The sequence below is a fragment of the Artibeus jamaicensis genome, unplaced genomic scaffold (assembly GCF_021234435.1).
Source record: "Artibeus jamaicensis isolate MK-2021 breed Jamaican fruit bat unplaced genomic scaffold, CSHL_Jam_final scaffold_537, whole genome shotgun sequence".
Taxonomy (NCBI): Eukaryota; Metazoa; Chordata; class Mammalia; order Chiroptera; family Phyllostomidae; genus Artibeus; species Artibeus jamaicensis.
The window spans coordinates 4832950-4854176 of record NW_026522047.1 but is presented as its reverse complement, the minus strand read 5'-3'; the positions used below and the strand labels follow the sequence as shown (position 1 = coordinate 4854176).

Below are 21227 nucleotides of genomic sequence, written 5' to 3'. Positions count from 1 at the left end.
GTGTTAGGCTTTCTGATTGATGTCTGTAAAAATGAATACAAAATGGCTACATAATGAATAAGGTAATTATTCTTAAAAATAATAAAAATTCAAAACCCTCATGCTTCAATGTGATTTGACATGAATGTTTACAAATTTTTGATAATCTCTAGACACTGCTCTTGCAAGATTCTGAATTTGTAAGCTGAAAATCACTAATGTGCTTCAAAGATTCTACTAGTCAAAACACACCGAAAAAAAGAAAAGGTTTTTAATGTGACCATGGAGAGCCTAATTCACATGCTAAATTGCTCTATACAGGGAGACTTCACAATCCAGGAGCCATAGCCATGCTGCTGTAAGTAGGATTTCAACACAGTTTTAGCTTCTTGATAGGATCCAGACACACACTACAGAAAGAAAAAAAATGGAATTATAGAACACAGGCAGAATTTGGCTAATGAAAAGTAAGTAGCCCTAATCTTGACTCTTTAGTTCCACACTTTAAAAATTAAAATATGTTTGAATTCCTATATTATATTTGAAACTAAAAATTTTCCTTCCCATCACTCCTGAAAGAAAATTTCTTCTTTAACATTTTTGATTAAAGAGTAATCACACTCACTACATAAAATGTGAAAAATAGATAAAACTTAAAGAAGAAAATAAAATCACCTCTAATCTCCAAACTATAGATAACCGCCATTCACATTTTGGTTTATTCCCTATGTCAGCCTGGCTTCCTTGTGGTTGCCCTGCACCTGCAGAGCTCCGGGACAAGCCAAGGGCTTCAGCAGGCGCTGTGCTTGGGCACCTCACACTGGTGAAGCTTCTGCCCCTTCACCAGTTCACTCTCCACCGGCTCCTCCCAGGTCTCCCCGCGCACAGGGGCAGTTTCTCAGGCAGCCAGGATACACAGAGGATTGACCTCAGCCCTTCCATGGCTCTCAAAGTACAAAATCTACCCAAGTCCCTGGCTGGCTCACCACTTGCCCCAAGCAGGACTGCACTTTGGATTTTTCCCATTGGTATCCTACCACTCTGGGCACTTGCAGCTGACAAAGCCCCAAATCAAGACTGCCCTCTAGCAGCAGAAGCCTTGCTTTTGGTGGCGTTCTCCCTCTGGTAAAACTATAGTTCTTGCCATCTGAACTAGCAAAGAGGAGGAAGAGGGACAGGAACGGCCCCAGCAAAGCAAGCTCCTGTTTTGATCCTGAGTTTTAACCATTTTTCAACAATATACACTTTTCAGTATGTTTCCTGCCTCTAGTCAATTTCCAAAGTCATGAAAAGAAGGTTTTTGACTATTTTGTCTAGTTTCATACTTGTTTTATAGGGATGACTTACAATCTCTTTATGTTGCCAAAACCAGAAAATGTCCAGATGAACTTTTACATTTATGAATGTGTGTGTGTGAGCACAATCGCATTGAGCACAACCACTTCACAACTGTGGTCACACAGTCTGAGCACTAAGGTACCAGTAAGACTGAGAGATGCTCACATGATGCTACATCATTACTGAGACTGGAACTAGATGATCAGAGACAATACCTTAATAGCATGGATGTCATATTATGAATATGGCTCATATCAGATTATGTTGAATGAAAAAACATATTAAAAAGATCCTTATCCAGAATGCACTTAATATTTTAAAATTATGTGTACCCCAAAATTTATATGCATAATGAGAAACTGAAATAACAGGCTTACAATTATATGATTATTATATTTGACTAATAGATGAGATTACAAGTAATATTTTTCTTCTATACTTCAAAAAATTGTCAAATTATCCACTTAAACATGCATTATACTAAAAAAAAATAAATATTTTTAAAGAAAGAAAAAGGTTATCTACATCACCTACTTTCTTGGGCCAAAATTACATGCTGAAATTAAAGCTGTTTCACAACTTTGATACAGAGAAATTAGTTTATTTTGATATCTTAGTGCACTATTTTAGAACAGTTAACTTCTACAGTTAGCACAGTTAACACTGCAAACAGAAGGAACCTGGTTCCCACTGGCTGCTCCAGGCATGACAGCAGGTTCTGAACTACACTGTCAAAGCACGTCATACAAAGACACACCACGGCTACTTCAAGTGACAACACTTACGTACCTAGTTTCTAGCATGTTTGTTTAAAATTAAGTTTACCATTACAGGGCAATATCCTATATTCAAGACCTATTCAAACAATTTGTGCTACACATGATCATGAAATGACTACACTATTGTTGTCTTCAGTTACATTCCTACGATCGATCACTGCATTCCTTTTAGGACTTACCTTAGCCGCATGATATGTACTAGCTTCAAGTACATCCTCTTTCTTTGCTTCCCCGGCAAGCAAGTTAAATCGACTTAACATTGCGGCCTTGCACAGCCGACTGGCCATGGACACGCCACTTTTAAACGGGGAGCTGAGAGAAAAAGGAATGCAGCAGTCACAAGTGGTCATGCAAGGACTTACCACACAGGCTACTCTAGGGATTAAAATCTGCCCAGAATCAACAGATACTTATCTCAATTATGTACAATACACATATAGCGAAATTTTCACATAATAATATTTGGAATATTTCATTAGTTTCTGAAGTTAACTTCTTTTTGGTTTTAAATTTTATTTATTATTGTTATTGAAGCACAGTTGTCTCCATCCTCCTCCCCATCGCTCCACCTCCACCCTTCCCCACCTCCCACCCACCTCTGGCTTTGTCCATGTGACCTTTATACATGTTCCTTGATAACACTTCCCCTGTTCTTCCCTCCCCCCTTTAATGAAACTACAGTTTAAGTTATTATAGCACTGCATTAGAAATTAAAGTAGACAGTGCTTCTGATACTTGACTGACCGAAGCTGGGGCACAGGAACACTTTCTGGGATGACAGAAATGCCCTGCATTTTGACTGGGTCGATGGCTGCACGGGTGTGTGCCTGTGTCAGAATTCACAAAACCGCCCAGTGCATTTATTCCACCGTGTATAAATCCTAACTCCCTGCTAAAGTAAAATATGCACACCAACCTCCTGATCCTACATATATGGGTGCAAGTATGTACACGTAGAAATATGTATTTTCCTGTTTTTAACAAAAGTAGGTCCACATATCAAGAACTTTTTGGTTATTGTAACTCCTTTCCTGAATATCTTCTCGTTATTTGCTCTTACAATAGATTACAAAAATGGCCCAAATCCTTCATTTCTTCGTCTCCACATTCTTTATAATATAATCTTTCAGGTTCACCCATCAATTAGCCTTCCCTCCCCCCTGAACTTGGGCTACCTTTGAGACTGGCTGTGGCAGACAGACTAGACCACGTACCAGCTCAGAGCCAGGATCTCAAGAGGTATTGTGTTCTCATTCTTGGTTCTGCTTCCTCTGCCACGTGAGCCCGATGGGACAAGTCTGCTAAGCCGTGAGAACGCAGGCACTGGGCCCAGCTGTCCTGCTGAGATCCGCCAAGTGGACCTTCAGTTAACCTACAGCTAACCCTAGACACGTGGGGGAACCCAACCAAATCAGCTCCGTGGATAGAAGGACTTGTCAGTGGTAATGAACGATTGCTGTTTTAAGCCGATAAAGTGCTAGGGTAGTTTGTGTGCAACAGCAATTAATGTGCGCTCCTCTGTGGGAAAGCTTCTGGTCTCTACATATTAGTTTTCCACCGACTTTCATTCTTATAGTTTTTCACATTATTCTCTTGGGCTTTTCAGGTATAAAATGGTACCTATGCAAAGAGTAGTAATTTTACCTCCTTCTTTCCAATATTTTATATCTCATTTCTTTCTCTTGTCCAACTGCATTAAGTAAAATGTTAAGTAATAGCATTAACAGTAAACAATCATGTTTGTCTAGATATTAGTGAAAATGCCTCTGAGATTTCTTCAATCATGATACTTCTGGACTAGTAAAGATACATTTTATCCTTAACAAAAAATCTATTCCTGTTTTATTATCTTCATCTAGAATAGTTGTTTCTTCAATCATGTACTTCTGGCCTAGTAAAGATACATTTTATCCTTAACAAAAAATCTATTCCTATTTTATTATCTTCATCTAGAGTAGTTGTAGAGTTGTATCATATGCTTTCTTATAATTTATAGAGATGCGGTGTTTTTCCCTAGATCAACTAATCTGACAAATTACATTAATAAGAGTTTCTAACCTGGTATTATTTTTATTATGTTACTACCCACATGTTCCTAGGGAAAAAACCCAATTGATATTGTTGTATAAAATACATTATTATTTTAATGTACTGCTTGATTCTGCTTCCTAATATTTTATTTAGCAATTTTGCTTGGATAAAAAAGTGAGCTTGCTCTGCAACCTTGGCAGGGAGGAGCAGCAATCTTCTATTATACTCAAGAATCATTGATACATGATTAATAAAAGCATGTCAATGTTTTCCTTCTTTTTAGATAATATTGGAAATTTGTGCTATTTAAAGGTTTACAAAATTCCTCTGACCCACCTCAGAATGGGTCTTTCTCTGAAGAAGAGTTAGGGTTCCTTCTTGATAACTTCCTCATGAAAATAATCTATTTAGATTTTTCCTTCTTCTGTACCAGTTTTAGAAATATTTTTTCCTAGAAATTTACACATTTCAACCCAGATTTTCAAATATATTAGTGTGGTTGAGCAAAGAAAGTTTATGATTCTTTTAATTTTCTCTGTTTCTGAGTAATTACTCCCTAATTCATTATTTTATAAGAGATTTTTTTCCCCACAGAATCAGTTTAGGATTACTTCTTTTTTATTCTCTAGCTCTTAGCACTTCTAGTTTCATCAATTTCTTAATTCTGCTCATTTCCATTATTTGCTGACATAAGCATTTAATGTGCTGGCTTTTCCAGCAGCTTTGCTTTAGCTGCATACCCTACAAGTTATGATATGTAATGCTTTTAATAGCCTTGTTTCCTACATATTTTGCAGTTGCATTCTGTATTTCCTCTTTGAGCCAAAAGTTAAGAGAACTGTGTCATGGTCATGAAATAACACTTGGAGAAATACAGGTTCTGGAAACTGATTTTGAAAGCTGGCTCTACCACTTTTATAGCTTTAGTAAGTTATATAACTTCTCCAGGCCTGTCTTCTCTTCAGGAAAAAAAAATTTTTAATTAGTACAATGCCTACAGCATAGTCACATTCAATTAATAATATCGATTATTGTTGTTGCTCAGAATTCAAATAATTGTATCTAAAAAAGTTAGAATAAAAACTTGTGTTAAAATGTGTTCTATGTAATATGTCATTTTTAAAGAAATTAACTATGCTGACCTTTCCGTGATCTTCCCACTTAGGCCATCCACAATCTCCAAAGAAACATCTCCTTGTGCCCAGTTCAGACTCAAGAATCTACAGTCCACATCAGGCTGAAGTAGAAATGCAGATGGCACTAGGCTGATGTGAGGTCGGTTGACCAGGTAAAACATGGGAAGCTTTGCCGTGAGTGCGTCATCCACACGGTGCTTGATGGCGATTTCTAAGCCTCTTGTGTCACTGCAGTTCTCATCCCCTGGAGGACAAAATCAGAACACTCTACTGACATCACAGACGCCCTGCAAAATCCACCGAGGAGTCTCGCGCCCACTTCCTTACCCCTTATCCTGCATCCTGCCCTCCCTCCTGCTCTCGGGCAGCTACTTCCGCATTCCTAACCGGAAAGAGGGCAAAGCAATGACAGTCAGAGTCTCCACTCCCCCCACAGGAAAGAATGAATTAGTATTCCAGTGAATAAAAGCAAGAGCCAGAGCCGGCACAGAAGGAAACTTTTTTACAGGGTTTGCCAGAGAGAACCGGCTCCTCCTGTCTGGGTTTCTCAGAATCCAGCATGACGGCAGTGGCACATGCGCAGCACTTACATATGCTGAGAAAAACTCAATGAGAGTAATGTTACTTTTCCATATCCGAGGGCCACAGATTACAGCTGTTCTAATACCACAACATTCTACATTCACAACACAAAGTTTTTTAAAGGTGACCATTTCCGATTAAAATTGCAGGCAATACCAAAGGCAATTGGTAGCGTTTTCAGATAAAATAATTGTTGAACAAGACAGCTCAAAAAGCCAGTGGGATTAGTAGAATGTACGGACTGCACCAAACTTAGCACAGAAGTCAGGGAGCAGTCATTCCTGTTCAAGAATCGGTGACTTTACAGCGGGTCTCTTTGCCTTAGAGGCTGGGGGTTTTCACAACAGGAGGGTCTTGTTGGTACCACCAGACACATTTCACAAATAAAGATTTGTGTCCACATCACTGGAGGAGTTGCCTTAGCCTCCGGACTCACCCTCATGACTATCTGGGAACTAGAAAGGGGAGTAAAAAGAACCTGAGTCGCTTCCGACACCTTTTTCCTAAACCCTCCATTGAATGTTTCAAATCAAGATATACTGACAGCTGAAGGCTAGTCAAGGATATACTGGGGCACAGAAAGAAGTTGGGAAGACATAAGGTTTGTGGTATAGTCATTATTTCTGCAATGAACAGAAGACATGAATTCAAAAGAAAACATTAGATATTATTTACACACTGCCCTACAGACTAAATGTGTCCCTACAAAATTCACTGACTTGCCCTGGCTGGTGTGGCTCAGTGGACTGAGCGCCAGCCTGTGAACCAAAGGGTCGCTGGTTCGATTCCCAGTCAGGGTACATGCCTGGGTTTCAGGCCAGGTCCCCAGTAGGGAGAGTGCAAAACACTGGTGTTCATCTTCCTCTCGCTCCCTTCCACTCACTCTAAAAATAAAAAATATTAAAAAAAAAAAAAAAGACGTTACCCAGGTGAGGATCTAAAAGCTTGCACGTGGTGTAATTTTTCCCAAAATTTAACAGTGAAAAAGAGGCACATAATGGTAGTGCTTAAATGGATCCACAAGAGTACCTAAAGCTTTGAAACTACTAGGACTTTACAAAAACTACAGAAATAAGCTCCAAAGTTATTTGCCACTGAACTAATGTTTGACAAGCCACTGAAATATAAATACAGCATTCTGTAATATCCCCCATCGAAAAAAGAGATAATTTACTGATTCACCTTACTGATTCTGCGTTCTACTTACCTCCTACTCAGAGGATGGAGATCATAACCAAATGTATGAAAAAGGCATAAGGGTAGAAAAGAACCAAAACAGGCACTTAGTATCATTCTTATTTCAGGGACAACTATATGTAAGCTATTAGATTTGAGAAGTTCAAGGGAACATCTTCTAAAAGAAAGTAAAAATTGAATATTGTGTAAATTGAAGTATAAGTTCTAGAGCATATCTAATTGGCAAACCAAAGTATTAAGTCTTGGCCTCTTGCAGGATGACAAAAACTACATTATACTAAGTGTGAAATAATCACAGAAGAGTGGATCTATTTTCTTCCCTTAAATACAGTGCCACACACAGCCAACCTGAGTTTACATTGATGAACAATGTACCTCCTTGTACGAGCACTAGGAGGTACCAGGGCACACTCACCTACAAGTACACCGCTGATATAGACGGGCTGTATGAAGTGACTCAGCAGCGCCCCCTGGACACCAAGCACTTCCCATTTCATCAATTTGTCACTTGCGGACATACTGCTTACTCTATTGGCAACATCTGCAGGACAGTAGACAGTCAGGTAAATTTTGCCTTCGACAGCCACATGGAGACTCAGTTCTTCATTGGCTTCAAATGCAGATATTGAATGTGGATTAAGACGCCTGGAAAAAGAAAAGCAAGTTTCTTCCTTTAACAAACAAAGCCGATCAGGTAAAAGCCACATGTACGTAAGAACTGTTCTTAAACCTGTGTGCCTGGCCAGTGCACATTTGATTCAGCAGCAGAGGCAGATGCAAACTCAAACCGAGGCAGGAATGCAGTGGCTTGGTTCCAAACATTCTTCACGTGCCTTAAAATCAAATGAAAACCTAACTTTTTGTCCTTACTACAGTTTCAGAGTTATGAAAATTTTTTAAAAACTACAAAATGAGGTAATTAAAAAAACTGACAGTCTTGCCCTGGCTGATGTAGCTCAGTGGATTGAGCATGGGCCTGCGAACCAAAAGATCGCGGTTCGATTCCCCGTCAGGGCACGTGCCTGGGTTGCAGGCCAGTTCCCAGCAGGGGCCAGTTCCCAGCAGGAGACGCAGGAGAGGCAACCATACGTTGATATTTCTCTCCGTCTCTCCTTCCCTTCTAAAGATAAATAAATAAAATTTTAAAAAAACTGACAGTCTTTATTCAAGATTCATCTTCAACACAATGTTAAAACAATGAAATCTAGAATTATTTTTCTTGAATTTCCTCTCCAGAAACACCCATTGCCTTTGCTTTCGAAGGTGTGAGAATAATTTTTAACAAAATATTGAGCATGGTTTTCTGCAGACAGTTGGACTTGAAGTAAATTTTACTTTCTTTTTTGTGCTTCTCTACATTGTTTAATTTTCAGGCTAACTAAGGCTACCCACTCATCAAGATAATGAAGTGTTGGCCATGTACTAACCAGAAAAACAAAACTCATTCCTTAACTCCTGTATTACTGTTTGAATGGTGCATAAAGCCAAACCTTTCTGACATCTATGAATTCTTAAAACTGGAGGTTTTCAATAGCACAGGAAAGTGCTGAAGTGCATCAATATTTAAGCAGTAGCAACCGATCAGACCGAGTAGAGGGAGGGAGGCGGAATTGGGGGCCTCTGCAGTCTACAAATAACATCTCGCGGCTGGAGGGGAATACGTGAGAGATGTGACCGGCTGTCCCATGGAAGGGACTCAGAACCGCTGACACAACCGCCCCAGCTGCTTTTAGAAACAACTTCTGTGGTACTTACAGCTGTGACTTGATCTGGGCCGATCCTTTAGGCAGCTGGTTCATGTAGAGGTAAATGTTGATGTTCTGTTTGACAGTGAGTAAATTTGAAGCTGGCTCAGTACAAAATATTGATTTTTCCATCATAGCAGGATTTTTGCTGTAGAAGAGCAGAAGTTGTCTGTAAAAGTACCTAAAATAAATGAATGATAATGTTACTAAGTCATATAGCTTAAAAGTATTATCTCAATGAGCATCACATCCCCATGTGTAATGAGCAACATCCCTGTACTTCAGACCGCTCATCAACAACTCCTAAAATAACCTCAGAGCCAGTCCCTCGAAACGGCCTCAGCTGGGGCCCAGCTGGCCCAGTGACCCGCCATAAAACACCCTTCACTCCTGGACTGCTGCCCCACTCCCGTCTCACACACACAGAAGACTCGTTTTTCTCCTGACCCCTCCCTCCCTCCTGTCACAGATTTTGGAGACCAAAACCCAAGAGCACAGGAATGATACAGTGAAGACCACAGTTGTATTAAGAAGTGAAGGTCTCCTGAAAGACACTACTAATCAAATCAAGGACAAACACTGTTCTGCTTATTAAAAAATGGCTTTAATCCTATTATCAGAAATATGTACATAACACGAAATTAAGCACCAGTATGTAACAGTGCCAAGCATGGAAAGAAATAAATCTGAAAGAGGAATCTTTAAAGAGGTCAAGTAATCCAACAGCACCAGGGGGGAAGGGAGGACAATGACTTGCAGCACCTCAGTTGACTCCCTCAAACTTTCAAGATCCATATTTAAGTTTTTCACATAAAGTAATATGCCTAAATTTGTTTAAAAATACTCCAACTAACAAAACACCACCTACAAAAAGTGAGGATGTGTAGTTAAATAAAAAGACACATGCTGATAACTAGATACTGATAACTTAATATTAGTATCAGAATGCTGAAATTAATTACCCCATGTGAACTGTCCACTAAAAGGTTTTATATACTGTAAGTTCAGTGAGGTAGTAACACTTATTTCCTACCTCTCCTGCTTTCACACTGGCCTCTCTCCTGCCTGTTATCGATCCGCTTGTAAGGAGCAGAGGGACTGATGAGTTCAGAAAAGGAAACTAGGCGTGCTCACCTCACCCCTTTCTCTCTCTCTGAGATCTGTCAGCGTAAAGGTGACCTTACCTACACTGTTATACAGTAAACTTACACAGACCTCCTGAATGGAAACCCATCCGACTCCCATGCTGCTCTGGACAAGTATGGCTAACTCAGAGGTAAAATACAACCAAGCTTACATGGTCCGCATTTAAAGCTATGCTCTCCAATTAATTACATTCATCAGTAATAAATATGGTACTTTTATCTTGGGGAAAAAAGGTTGTACGACTCTTACAACTGGATTCTTAAGGTCTTGTTATTAAAGCCACTAAAATCCACAGATTAAGACAGCGCAGTCCATACAAGGCGGCTTCCAAAAATGACATGGAAATAATCAAATCAGATGGCTTGGATAAGAGACTGTCACATCCCTGGCTCAGAGAGCAGTGAAACTCCATTTGTAAATAAAGACAAACATAGGCAGCTAGCTCTTTTAGAATGGAAGCATTAACGTTTGGTGGCACAAAGTGTGTTTACTACCTTACCTAAGGAGAGACCTTCTTGCCGTAACCACAGCATGCGTGTCGTGCAACACTCTTCCATCCGGCTTAATGCACTGGCTGTAGTTGTACTCGCCCGTGCCGAGAGCCACAACTTCATGCCGCCCGGCTGGAGGGAGCAGTGACAGCAGCAGGTTATTCTACCTCCCTCTGCCCCAGGTCCAACCACCATACCTCCAACTGACCATTTCACAGTCAGTAAAATATACAATCCAAAATCACGGGAAAATAATTCTACAATTTCAAATAAGAGTTTGAGAGTCTCCAACAACTCAATTAAAACAGCATGTTTTATATTGCCATTTTATCTAAATTTTTACAAGCACTAGAATCACCAGATATCCTTCTCCATCGAGATGGATTTTGCTTGCTAAGACTTCGCTTGCCATTCTATTTCTGTTAAGCAAATTATAGAGTGCCTCTATTTTTTGTAATGCCCTCAAGCACAGCAATTTTTCGTTTCTTTCTCTGCTTTACTGAAATTGCTCTAAGGAAACAAGCACCCCATGCTCTTCCCAGTCTTGCTCCACTTCCTCCTGCTGCGCCTTGAGATTTCCTTGAGGCTATGCTCCCCACAGACATCACTCCCCTTTCCTTTCACACTAACTATGGGGTCTTCCCATAGCCTGGGCCCTACTTCATTGCTCTTTTTTCTCTCGATACTCTCCTCTGATTATCTTGCTTATTCTTTTATTTCAGTCTTGATGATCTGAGAAAATCTCTCCTCTTAGTCTTTCAAATGAAGGTCAGTTTCACATTTGCAATTACCTAAGGGACTTTCATTAATTCAACCAAAATTGTTGAGGTCCTCACAAGTACCAGGCATGGAAGTGGACGCTGGGAGGAAAAGGCTGAGCCAGATCCCCACATGAAGTTTCTAACAGAAGACTGAATAATTCGCAAACTGTGATCAAGCCTTGAAGGAAACAAACATAGACCTAATGCAAAGACTGGTGAGGGAAATGCTACTGCACGCAGACCAAGTGCAGAGTCCTTCCCTCTGACCCTGGAATGGAAGTCTCAGGAGGCAGCATCAGCAGCACAGTGGGGAGGGAATGGTATTTCACCATCACTTAGAAATAGCTGGTGCAGACCCAGGCCTGACAGAGACCAGCGCGGCTGCTTCGGGAGAGGGCCGCGAAGGGTGTGGCACCAGAGGTGGTTGAGAGAAAGAGGCACTGTAAGCCGAGTCTATGGATGTGACCCGGGAGCTGTGGCAAAGCCACTGAAGGTAAGAAGCAAACAACATATTGGGTCACATTCTCTGTATTGATCACGTAAGTTATCCCAGGAACATGAACTTGACTTTCCTCAGGCTTTCATCCTGTTTCTAACTTCTCTCCCATGCTCTCGCCACACAACTTCATGTCAGCTTCCCTGTGTGCATGAAAACACCTCTCTCCCACGCAAACTTCACGTTTTTTAAAAACATTTTTTCTTTTCCTGTTCAGTAATTCGGCTAGAGCACGCTCTGAAGCCACCCATCCACTGCACTTCCTCCACTGCCCTCCTCTATATAACTCCCTCCATTTTGAAATAAAGTTTGCAGCTTGATCAGAATCCTTTGTCTTGCTGCCATTCTTCGCGCCTCCTGTCCCATCCCCCTTCATCCGTTACAGGTACATCGGCGGACCCCGTTGACTGCCTCGCGGGCCGAGGCAATTCTCTAATTAAGATCCAATCCTTATAATATTTGTAGCAAATTATTTGTTGCCCATTGCTTAAACATCAATTACCTTAATCATCACAAATATAATTTACTAAGCTTTTACTAAATTTATGCCTACATTATCATAGCCAATCCTAACAACTCCATGAAGTAAAAGTTGTTACAATTCCTATTTTTAAGAAATGAGAATTGAAGCAGAGAGATGTTAAGCATATAACTTGCCCAATAAAGCAGCAGAGCTGAGCCTGATGCTACTGTTGCCAACTACAGCACATTATCAATCCCTGTTCAAAAATCTTTCACAACTTACTATCGACCTCATTCAATCCAACCTCTGACTGGCTTTAAACCCCTCCAATAAGCTGGTGACATCTCGCCAAACTTCTTGTTGTGTATTACTCTGTATATAGACTCTTCTGCACTCACCACCGAGTTCCCTCCCTGGCCCATGGACAGTTCTCTCTCTGCTGCTCTCTTCCCTCCACTGGGCCTGCCTACCTGTCTCTCTCCAAGAACGTCTTCCTTTCCTCTATCCCTCTCACCTTACTAACCCTTAAAGAGCCAGCTAAGTCTCACCTGTCCGAAACCACTCAACTGTATCAGTTCCTTCCTGTGAATTCTTACGCATTTGTGGATTACAGGAAACAATTTATAACTTTTATTCACCTTTGACTTTAGAGACAAAATCTCAAATTGTTTTATATCATCTTTAATACCTGACTCAGAGATGAACATAAAATCCAAAGTCTTTTAATTAATGGTCAAGAACACTAAAGAATAAATAAAAACTAAAATATAGTTGGAACATATCATATCCACACAAAAAAACAGAAGGTTCATGATTTTTTTCATGTATTGATAATTTCTTATTTGAAAACAAAGCAAGTCTGTTAATTTTTACAGAGCCCTTCTCAAAGCTTGTTATAATGGGGATTAGATTTCAAAATTACTGTTTAAAATGTCAGGCATTTTACCATCTGCGGTTCTCTACTGGTTCCTGCTAAGTATACTTCACCTTTGTGAAGAGAATCTTTGTCTAATGACCCACACCTATTAGAAAAGGCCACTTCAATAAAACACCATTGTCAACGGAAGCAAAGAGAATCAATTAAGTTACTATTATAGTTTGGATCATTAAGGTATCTAATAGCTTTTTTACACACCAACACATGCCAAATATTTGGACTTACCTCTTTCAGTTATAAAAGCAGCCAATGAATTGCTACATTTCAGATATTCTGAATGACTGGAAATTAGTTGATTAAATGTTTCTTTAACGATATGAGAAATCTTTGCATACTGCTTATGTCTCCCTTCTAGAAAACAAAACAATCACATGTAATATGAATTTGAATATTGTGTTTTCTCCCAGAGGCCTCTATTTTTCATATTATAGTTTCACAATTGGATGAGTTAATAATTTATAAAGATATACAAGTAAGTTTATATTAGGTCAGGATTGAGATTTTAAAGTATTTAAGCTGTAGTTTTCTTGGTCTTGAGTGACAAGTAACTACCATCAAAAAATGAATTGACACGAATTTCCAAACAATCGAGCAGCAGAAAGCCAGTGCTTTTTATTAATGACAAGACTACCAATGATAAGGAACAGAATTCTCAAAAAAGTAGTTACATGAAACTGATAAACTCTCTCCTAGAAAAAATGACATTTCTTCAATCTTTCTTCTGCATTCCCTATTTCTTTAATTTTTAGCAACATACGAAAGGGAATTAATTCTCTTTGAAGAAATGCGACAGGTTTGAATGATAAAATATTAATGTTTATTTTCATACTTGTGCATATTTTAATTATATATTGTTATTGGGTTGGCCAAAAAGCCTGTTATAATTTTTCCATAAAATAGAAACACATTTTTCATTTTCACCAGTAACTTAATTGATCTGGATATTTGGAGCATGTTGGCTGTCTCCCGCTATTGGCTTCTAGTGGGGAGAGGCCAGGGTGCTGCTAAACATCTTCCAATGCATAAGACAACCCACAGCAAAGAATCATTTGGCCACAATGTCAGTGGTACCAAGAAACTTCGCAAACCACTCTCGACACATTCGATCAGTCACAGCACCTTCTCCACACACTGCACAAATCTTTTTTGTGTGTGTTTCAGCTACATTTTTACCTTTTCTGAATAAAGCAAAATACATTGAAAACACATTTTCTTCCATCTCCAATATTAAAATGGCTGCACAAAAATTCAGCAATTTTTGTTAGTTTTTTATAAATACATGCTGATATAACAGCTGTCATTATACAATCTAACAAAATTGTTTCCAGTGAAGTTAAAAAATATCATCCTAGGGAAAAAAACATAAGTGGACTTTTTGGCCAACGAACCCGACACAATTTTTAGTTGGTTACTCTTCTAAAACAGAACACTACAAAGCACTTTCCTACCATAGTGCACTTTTGAAACATATGCTGGCTCAGGTGAAGCAACAGGTTCTGCAGGGATGGGAGGAGGGCCTGTGAATAAAACCAGCAGAGAAGCAAACATAAAACTTCACTATTCCAAGAGCTAGTGAAAAATAAGAGTCCAATAAATTACAGAGAAGAGCAAGTAGCTCACCACTCTGTAATGAAATGGCAATCCAAGAAGGATTAGTTTGTTTGTACACTTCTGCAAACTCTAGACCATTAAATACCCATTAACTAAGTCTGGAGGAATGTCCTTCCTGTTTGAAGTCAATTACACAAACACATTTCTGGGTTTCCTAATCTTATGCTACTATAAAGCTTGCTTTGTAACAGTTATGACATTCTGAGAAGACGTTCAAATGAAATCCTATTTTATGTGCTTAAGAACAATTTCCTATTTATAGTAATACTGTGTAAAACATTTAAAACTAATAGTTTATTTAAAATTTAATAAGCAAAAAATGATCATTTTTAGAGCTATATTGACTAAAGTGTTTTCTAGAGGAACACTACATTCAAAGTTTTCAAAGCTTTTAATCCCATCCTTTGCAATGGCTTTGCAATTTGGTTCCAAAGTTAGGAAATCCAGGAAGAATAAGAAAACATGACACTAAACCAAGAGGTAAACCAAAATGTAACCTAACACGAAATGAATATATGCTTACTATGCCAGCTTTTGTAACATGTTAACATGTTCCTCAGATTGATGTTTACCGGGAACTCCTATCATCTGATCATGTGTTACTCACACACTCTGCTGAAGGGCTTTGCATGTCAGTCACTGGAGGTAGGTACTACCCTTGGCCCCACTTTTCAAATGACAAAAACTCAGGCTTGGAGGGCAGGTAATTTGTCTCCCCAGCATCAATAGTCCAACCTGAGCAGTCCAATTCTGCAGTTTACACTCTTAGCATATCTGCTATGCTACTTTAGGCCGTTATTTTCCCAAGTAATTCCAGCATTACTGAATTTAACACAGGCAAATGTCACAAAAATTGCATTAAAAAGCTCTAAGTATTAAAAGCACAATGTTAAGTGAAAAATAAAAGCCCAATAAATTACAGAGAAAAGCAAGTTCTAGAGCTGGAACCCACTGACAATCTGACAAGTTATCAGACAATTCAGCAACATGTTTTCCTCTTTGGGGATTGAAATATATTAGAACAATTTTAACTATCAAATACACCAGAAATCAAACAGCAATGGTAAGGAAATTACCCAAATCCTCTCACTTCTATCTTGTAGTTGCCAAGTTAACTCATTAACATCACATTCTCCACGTGAATCCCCCTAAGAAAATGGTAACATTTTACTAACACTTCATAATCAAGAGTATTTACCTGAGGTTTCCAAATGTCTTGGCTCAGGTTCATCCAGCTGCAGTAGTTCATCAAGAGCTAATTTTGCTGCATTGGATCTGGACTCCTTTTTATTCTGTCCCAGTCCAGTCTTGTACTGAATACCATCCACCACAGCACAAAAAGCAAAATATGGTCCCAAAACATTTCCTTGAAAAAGAACTTAGAGTAAATGGTGCAGGACTTCACAGCATGAACCTGCAAAAGGTATTTGTCACACAGGGCAGCACTGAACGACTGTGGGAAACTAGCTATCTCAGCCTGTCTTTCTGTAGGGCCAGCACAGGACAGAGGGAAGCTGGTGGGTCCCGGAACCAGTTCTGAGGAGTCCTTCAAGGGGCCGGCTGCCCCGCACTCGGCAGTAGGGCCCACTTTACAGGACAGGGAGTGATGGCAGCTGGCACAATGCCCAGCAATGGTAAGCATCCGAAAGTATCTGCCAAATGACCAGGGACAGGCAAAGGTGGAGCCTCTGGCAACACCTCGCTTCTTGCCAACTTCAATACCAACAAAATTGCCTTTCTCCCTCCCTCCGAGTGCCCAGGGTGGAGGGGAACCTCTGAAGAAATCCTGTGCCCTCTCAGGGAGTCAGTGAAAGCAACTCAACCCACCACAGTCAGAGGGCAGGTGAAAGGGATTCACGAGGAAAACCAAACAAAATAAAGAATTAAATGTACGGTCATCCAAAATTCCTACCAGGATTACCTTTACACCATTGCTCTGACCAGTTTTCACATTTTCCTGATAAAAAGGGAAATGGAATCATTTCCTAAATTTACAGGCTGAAGAGTGTCCCCGTTCCAGTCTCATTTGCTGGTGCTTGGACTTGAGGAGGCCTTTCGGAAACGTCGGCCACTACTCCGGTTATGGACAGCTAAGTACAACGTCACCCCACACGAGCCTCCTCCTCCTCATCTCTTTGTTCTCGAACATTGTTCTCGAACAGTACACCCACTGCCGGTTGTTTGTGAAGAAGTGCATCAGGTTACAGGCGACTACTGACTGCACCTGGGAGAGCTGCTCCCCCACCGCCTACGACCTGCTTCTTCCCCAGTTTCTTCCTCCAGGACCACCTGGGTTCCATTCCAGGTTTGCTGCACCTGAAAATACTACGTGTCCTTCACAAGAGGCCCAGCCAACCCCTACGTGTGAGATTCCTACGTGTGAGACTCCGTCTGGCGCATCTCTTAACCAGGGCTGTCGGAGCCCTGGCCCCCTAGCTCTGGAGCTCCGGTGGGAATGGGTCTGAATCCCCTGTGGAGCGCATGGGACACATTGACACTCTGCTCTCACCACCAAACCCACTGAATCAGAGCGATCGACTGGTACTCCACTCTCAATCAGGGGGTGGTGTTTTAAGCAGTTTTTGCTCAGCTCAGGGAAGATGTACCCCAATCAATTTTTTCTTCCTTGTGAGCCACAGTTTACCTTTCCCAAGGGCAGCCTGAGAAGAATGGAGGAAAGCCAGCTGGTTACACAGAAAGTGAGCCCCTGGTACTGACCACATGAAGTAGTCCGACCAACAGTGACGGACCTGGGAAAACTCCCTTCCACACCCAGACCCCATCTGCCCAGAGGGAACACACACGCGTGTACTCAGTTTCAAAGACTGTCGGCACCTCTCAGGAGCACGTCTCTTATCCCTCCACTCTCCTGAAGTGCTTCCTGGGCACTCGGCACAGGTGACACGATCAGAAGCTGCTTTCCACCTGTGGCTGGTCTGCACGCCCGTGGCCTCCACAGGCACAGCGTGGTGACAGAGGCTGCTGGGCGAGGCAGTTTTGAGACAACTGAGAGGAACAGTCACAGACAGGTCTGCAAACGACTATATGCTTTTTTGACCTGTTATTCCTGAATTTCAGAAGCCAAATTTGACCATAATTTTTGTTAGGCATCAACCTCACAGAATCTAGTTCATGAGATAATCATAATCCAAATATTTAATGTCCCTAAAAACTATCTTTATTCTACAAGTATTTACAACTGAGAATAACACACGAGGCTGATGAGATTTCAGTCCAACAAGCTATACACAGGAAAATTAAATGCTATGATTATAAGTATTTTCAGTTATTTTGATTCTCAAAAGGCTAAATATTAATGCAAATTTTCTGAAATATACCAGTAAAAGATACTAGTAGTTATCTGGCCGTAACATTACGGGAATACAGAAAATAGTCAAATGTGCACCATTTGCATGCTGCTTGTAATAGAAAAAGTTTCCCCTCCTGTAATAAGCAGACTCGGCTTTCACTTGCCTGTTGTTACTGTTTCCTTAAGGTCAAGCTGAACCCGCTGCATCTGTGCAAACTGGTGCAAGGCCGACACGGGATTAATCTCTCCACGCTTGTATTTCATTATAAACTCCTTAGGTATTTTTTTTGGAGGAAGGACTGGGTTTGAAATAGATGAAAGACCTTTGGAAAGCAACGGTTCTGGAAAATTACCTAAAAACAAAGGTTATGCTTGTCAATTTGGTAAATTAAAAAAAAAGTGAGCAAAAGCACTAGTCTTTCCTCTAAAGTGGAAGACTGTCCCTGACACGCTTAGTCTTGTGTGTTTTTCATTTCATTACATCCAAGTGTCTGCTCAGCAATCTGGTGCAAACAACCATTGCAACCTGTCGCTTTGAACACTAGATACACTTCCAGAGCCCTGAAACTAGTTTGCAAAGAAGGGCTATCACCCCGTTACCAGCGATGAAGCACTGCGGGATTGCAAGGATGCCAAGGTCTGCAGAGGCTCTCCAAGCCCTTTGTACGAAGGGCGCCACCGACACCGAGAACGGAGCAGACACAGACCTGGAGCTAGGCCTGCATCTCTGGGTTCCCAACTACTGCGTATTGTCTTCCACACTGAATTCAGCAGAACTGTTAACGGGTGTTTGTCTCCGCTGCACACAGCACGCTCTGCCGAGTGACCTCTGGAACACAGACATGTGGGTCCAGGCCCCTCCTGGAAGGGGCCACAGCCTCACCTGGCCCTGGGAAGACACACCTGAGCTGCATGGCAAGCCAGCAGTAAAATGTAACTGAGCAGCCAGGGGAGGGGCATCTACAGGCCGAGTGGCAGGTGGGGCACAGCCACAGGTGTTGGGGTGGCTAACAAGTCCCTTGCGTTTATTCCGTACAACAATATCATATTCACCAATACCATTGATTTGGATATTTTGAGCAGAGTGACTATGTCCTGCCATTGACTTCCAGTGGCCACAGACAAGGGCTGTGGCTAAACATCTTCCAACATGTAAGACAGCCCCACAGCAAAGATTTTTTTTCCAAAATGTCAGTAGAACCGAGAAACTTCCGGAAACCACTTCCGGCAGGTTCCATCAGTCACAGCCCCCTCTGCACACACCATACAAACCTTTTCTTGCGATTCAGTTGCACTTTCACCTTTAATTACAAAGCACAATAAGCAAACAATATTGCGTATTTCCTTTCATCCTGAATATTAAAATGGCTGCACAGAAATGCACCAGTTTGATACATTTAAAAAATTGCTCGTCAACATGACAGCTGTCACGATACAATGTAACGAGGCGGTTTCCAGCGAAGTTAAAGACCGCTAAGCGCGACCAGAGCGCGTCCTGCCGGGGTCGGAAGGGAAGGACCTGCTCTGCCAGCCCGACACCAGCCCACAGGCCCGGAAACCCCTGCGCGGTGCTCGCCCGGAGTCGAGAGAACTCGGGGAGGACATCGTACCCGTCACCGGAGTGACCTTGGACGCCAGGCGGGCCAGGCCGTCACTGTCCGAGGAGGGCGCGGCGGGCGGCGTCACCGTCGGGGCTGGCGGCTGGGCCGGCAAGTTCTTCTTCAGCATCTGAGCAAAGCTGGGGACCCGGTCGCTCTGGAACCAGCCATTGTTGGCCGACATTTTCTCGCCTGTGAACGGCAAGAGAGGTGGCACGAAGAGGCACACGCGCCGGCCGCAACTCTAACTGACGTCGTGGCGGCTTCGGGACCAGTTTCAGGGGACGAGGGGCCTGCCCTGCTACCCGCGCTCCGGGGAAAGCCTGGGGCCCTCGGGGCTTCGGGGAAGGGGCGACGAGCAAACCACAGCGCCCGGGGAGGCGCTGTAGCCGCCGTCCTGGGTGGCCTCCCCGGCTCCCGCCAACTCCCACCCACCGGAAGCGTCCTCCCTGCCCTGCGGCCACACTCCGCGGGCGGAAAGCTGAGGCCCGGCCGCGGCTCGCCAGCCGGTGCTGGTACTTCGCCTCCTCGCCTCAACCTCTCACTTCTGGCTTCTGTGTGAGAGAGCCACGCGGCCGGCGCTGGCTGTAGCCCTCAAGCGCGGTCTCGCGATGGTGGCCTGGTTTGACAACGCCCGCTCCCGCCCTCACCCAATCACCACCATCTCTGAGCTGCAGGCCCGCCCCTACACCTGGCGTGAGCCAATAGAGGGTGTGGAGCTGCCAAAGGTCCGGGGCGTTGGGGCAAGTCACGTGCGCTGAGGCCACGTGCTGCAGGCGGGCGAGCTGAGCGTGGGCTGAGCGTGGGCGTGCGGGCGCTGCGACTCTCAGTGCTGGGGAGTCAGGCAGGGCGACGCGGGCCTGGAGGGTCCCTGGCTCGGCTCACTGATGCCCCAGCAGCCCTCACAGAACCGTGCATGGGGCCCCTTGTCCTTGGTGCTCTCGCCTTCGAGGAAACCCTTGGTTCTATCCCCAGTTCTCTGCTGACAAGGCCTTGTGAGTGCCCGAGGTTCAGCTTCCTTGGAGCCTAGGGTTGACGGAAAACACGGGAGACTTGCGCTGTGATCCGGGAAACGGGTCTTCGCGCGGCGGCGCTCGCGGCCTGGCCGAGCCCCGCGTCTTCCCTCCTTCGCTCCGGGAACTGCTGGGGAGGCCCTCGGGGAGGTGTCAGCTGCTGGATTGTGGAGCACGTCTTTCTCGTGAATTACTAATAAGTTTCGGCGCGTGAGGCAGGAGGATTTGAGTGACATTGTTGTAACAAAGTTTAAGTGTGCGCTACTTTTTCTATGAACAAGGTTTCTGAAGAGTTAAATCACTGCACCCAAAAAGAAAAAAACAATAGAGTCGATGGAGTTATACCGCCTTACAGCAATAAGTAATATCCACCCACAAATACCGGGGCTAATTGGTAGAAAAAAAGCAGCTTAATTCTTCTCATTAAGCAGTGCGTTTTAGTAAAAGCCTACGTTTAGTGATTATCAAAATGTGTTGATTATGTCGTTTTGATGAAGTGTCATTTAATAATTGTAATCTAACTCAATCCACAATTTTACTTCGCAACATTTAGAAGCTTTTGGTCACAAGAAATTGAGAAAATTCAAATGTTGCCAAGAAGCGTGGTAAGGATG

General features: G+C 42.4%; 1 protein-coding gene across 2 annotated transcripts; it reads right to left on the bottom strand.

Moving 5' to 3' along the window:
• Window positions 1-275: 275 nt before the first annotated feature.
• ADAD1 (adenosine deaminase domain containing 1) lies at window positions 276-19784 on the bottom strand. Of its 2 annotated transcripts, none has more exons than XM_037129907.2 (11): window positions 19613-19784; window positions 18167-18355; window positions 15891-16058; window positions 14530-14598; window positions 13307-13432; window positions 10433-10556; window positions 8798-8968; window positions 7458-7687; window positions 5270-5507; window positions 2276-2408; window positions 276-389 (listed from the first exon to the last, which is right to left on the bottom strand). In XM_037129907.2, the coding sequence occupies exons 1-11, from the start codon at window positions 19782-19784 to the stop codon at window positions 276-278; spliced, it is 1734 nt and encodes a 577-aa protein (XP_036985802.1). The 2 variants fall into 2 exon arrangements, with proteins under 2 accessions (XP_036985802.1, XP_036985804.1); XM_037129909.2 differs by having other exon boundaries at window positions 8798-8935.
• Window positions 19785-21227: the final 1443 nt, after the last annotated feature.

Excerpts from the sequence above, each read along its gene's own strand:
- ADAD1 (XM_037129907.2), bottom strand. The coding sequence starts at position 19,784 with ATGTCGGCCAACAATGGCTGGTTCCAGAGCGACCGGGTCCCCAGCTTT. Across the intron at positions 14,599-15,890 it reads AAGACATTTGGAAACCTCAG|GCCCTCCTCCCATCCCTGCA; the intron begins GTAAATACTCTT and ends TTTTATTCACAG. Across the intron at positions 2,409-5,269 it reads AGTGGGAAGATCACGGAAAG|CTCCCCGTTTAAAAGTGGCG; the intron begins GTCAGCATAGTT and ends TTTTTCTCTCAG.